The sequence below is a fragment of the Chrysochloris asiatica genome, unplaced genomic scaffold, assembly GCF_000296735.1.
Source record: "Chrysochloris asiatica unplaced genomic scaffold, ChrAsi1.0 scaffold00025, whole genome shotgun sequence".
Taxonomy (NCBI): domain Eukaryota; kingdom Metazoa; phylum Chordata; class Mammalia; order Afrosoricida; family Chrysochloridae; genus Chrysochloris; species Chrysochloris asiatica.
Genome location: NW_006408543.1, coordinates 2711818 through 2714532, shown reverse-complemented (window position 1 = coordinate 2714532; position 2715 = coordinate 2711818). Strand labels below are relative to the sequence as shown.

The 2715-nt window shown below is 40.9% G+C and overlaps 1 protein-coding gene across 1 annotated transcript in view; it reads right to left on the bottom strand.

The window, feature by feature from the left end:
• The window catches only part of GSKIP (GSK3B interacting protein), a 16701-nt gene that overhangs the window by 11598 nt on the left and 2388 nt on the right, over window positions 1-2715 (bottom strand). Inside the window, exons 2-3 of the mRNA XM_006839606.1 lie at window positions 1319-1485; window positions 10-94 (exon numbers count right to left, since the gene is read on the bottom strand). Of these exons, the coding sequence (XP_006839669.1) occupies window positions 10-94; window positions 1319-1485 (252 nt within the window). The remainder of the gene's footprint in view (window positions 1-9; window positions 95-1318; window positions 1486-2715) is intronic.

Genomic DNA, 2715 nt, shown 5'->3' with positions numbered 1-2715 from the left:
AGGCAGGGCTAAGGGTGTCGAGCAGGGAGTACACGGTTTCATGGTAGGGAGTCTGTAAGTCATGGTCCACGTGGTCAAAGGCGTAACCGACCACCTGAGAGAGAAGACAGCAGCACATTAACAAGCTCAGTGATGTCCCAGGTCAGAAGGGGAAACCCACATCTTTCCTTGGGTCAGTCGCTAACAGTGCTGTTTCTCAACCAATAATGAGAACACACACCCTACACATATTTATAAAACTTGAATACAACCCTTTGATGTTTACACAATTTATAAAAGATAAACAGTCCAAATAAGATGTTCCTTTTAGAATTCTTTTCCCAAAATGTAAAATGTTTAATATACTCCTCATTCAAAAAAATGTTGAGAAAGTATTTATAAAACTACACACACCCATCTTTCATGTTCATATTCCAAAACATGGTTCTATTTTTCACTCATTTCATCCTACACAGAGGAAGGATCTCCACAACTTGTCTGCCAGTTTGTTATACTGTGGTGGCTTGAATGATTGCTGGGAACTGTATCACCGGTATTTTAAATACCAGCAGGGCCACTTGTGGTGGATGAGCTTCTAGACTAGGAAGAAGGAGAGGCGGACTGAATGTTTATGCATTGAAAATATTATGAATAACAGTAGGACATTGTCAGATGTAGTACTGGAAGATGAGCCCCTCAGGTTGGAAGGCAACAAAATACAACAGGAGAAAAGCTCCCTCCTCAAAGCAGAGCTGACTGTGATGACGCAAACAGAGTAAAGCTTTCTGGACCTTCATTTGCTGATGGGGCACAACTCAAAATGAAGAGAAACAGCTGCAAACATTCATTAATAATCAGAGCATGGAATGTACGAAGTTTGAATCCAGGAAAATTGGAAGTTTTCCCAAAAATGAAATGGAACGCATAAACATTAATATCCTAGGTATTAGTGAGCTGAAATAGACTAATCTGACAATCATATGGTTTACTACACTGGGAAAGACAAACTGAAGAGGAATGGGGTCACATTCATCATCAAAAAGAACATTTCAAGATCTGTCTTCAAGTACAATGCTGTCTGTGATAAGTTAATATCCATACGCCTACAAGAAGACCAGTTAAAACCACTATCATTCAAATTTATGCACAAACCACTGAAGTCCGGAATGATGAAACAGAGATTCTATCAACTTCTTTAGTCTGAAACTGATCAAAAACCCACTCAAGATGTATAGATCATTACTGGTGATTGGAATGGGAAGGTTGGAAACAAAGAGGAAGGATCAGTAGTTGGAAAACATGGTCTTGGTTATAAAAACGAGGCTGGAGAAACAGATACAGACGGTGGTCCTGGGACACTGAGCTTCAGAAGACTGGACAGAGAGGCGGCCGGAGTGTTGCCTGGAAGTGGCAGCTGACCAGGAGCAGTGAGAGAGAAGAAAAACAGGTGGGTTAGCGGCAGTGTGGCCACCTTCAGCTTCTGCAAGCGGCTGCCAGTATGGTGGCCTGTGGGCACAAGGCTGGGCTGCAGGTGGGGGACAAGTGGGGTGCAGTTCTCCCTTGTTCTCTTGCCCTCTTGGGAGCTGGGCTATGGCCAGTGGCACCCCTCCACCGCATCATCTGCCTGGGATTCTTCTGGAGGTGTGTAAACCTGCCCTGAACTATGCTATACAAACAGTAAACAGAGCGGCATTCTCACTTCCGGTCTCTATCATCAAGGACAAGCAGTGAGGTGCCTGAGAACACACCAACACACGGTCATCGATTTAATGCAGATACAACGATACCACAATGTCTCAGAGAAAACAATGTCTGCTTACACTAAGAAACAGGACAGAAGGCCTCAGACAAATGACCAATAACATACAGTTAAAAAACACAGAAGCAGAAAAGGAATCAGAAGTACTTGATAAGGAATTTTAAAGAATGTTACTCAGGTACCATCAACAAAAGCAAAAGAATTCAGGAAAATAACATAAGAATAAACTGACAAAATAAATGAAAAAAATAGGAAACTGTACAAAAAACAGCAATCAGAAAGCCAGATATTTAATACTAAGACTTCAGAAATAGATAGCACACTGATCTGTGAACTTGAAGATAAATCTCTCAATATTCATCTTCAAGAGAAACAATCAGAAAAAAAGAATGAAAAAAATGCAAAGAATGTCTAAGATTTATGGGGAACCCTATCAAGAGAAGTTACAAGTTGACTGGAATATTCCAGAACAGGAAGAGACAGATAAAACTACTGAGAAAATTGCCCAAGAGTTCCCTAATATCATGAAAGATGAGAAGATAGCCATTCAAGAAGTTAAATGAACTCCAAACAGGAGAGATCCCAAAAGAAAATCACCAAAACATACTAAAGGGAGTTCTCTGGAGGCAGAACCAACAACAGACAACAACCTGAGACTAACATACGTGACAGTATCTCTCAGAACTCAACCCAGATAGAGACGTATTCAAAGTGAAACACACCTAGGAGATGGAAAAGAGGGACCCAGAAACACCAGTCTGCAACCATAAAAACCATGAAGTAGAAAAAAAAAAGAATAATGTAGTTACAGAACTTCCAAATGAAGGGGAAATCAGGTAGATTATAAGAAAACAATAAATAAACCTAACTGTAAGAGTAGATCAAGCCTGACTCTTAGCCCTAGTCCAACCCCCACACCCACAATTAACCCAAGTCCTAACCCTAACCTTAACCCTTAATGAATTCCTAGGCCTTGC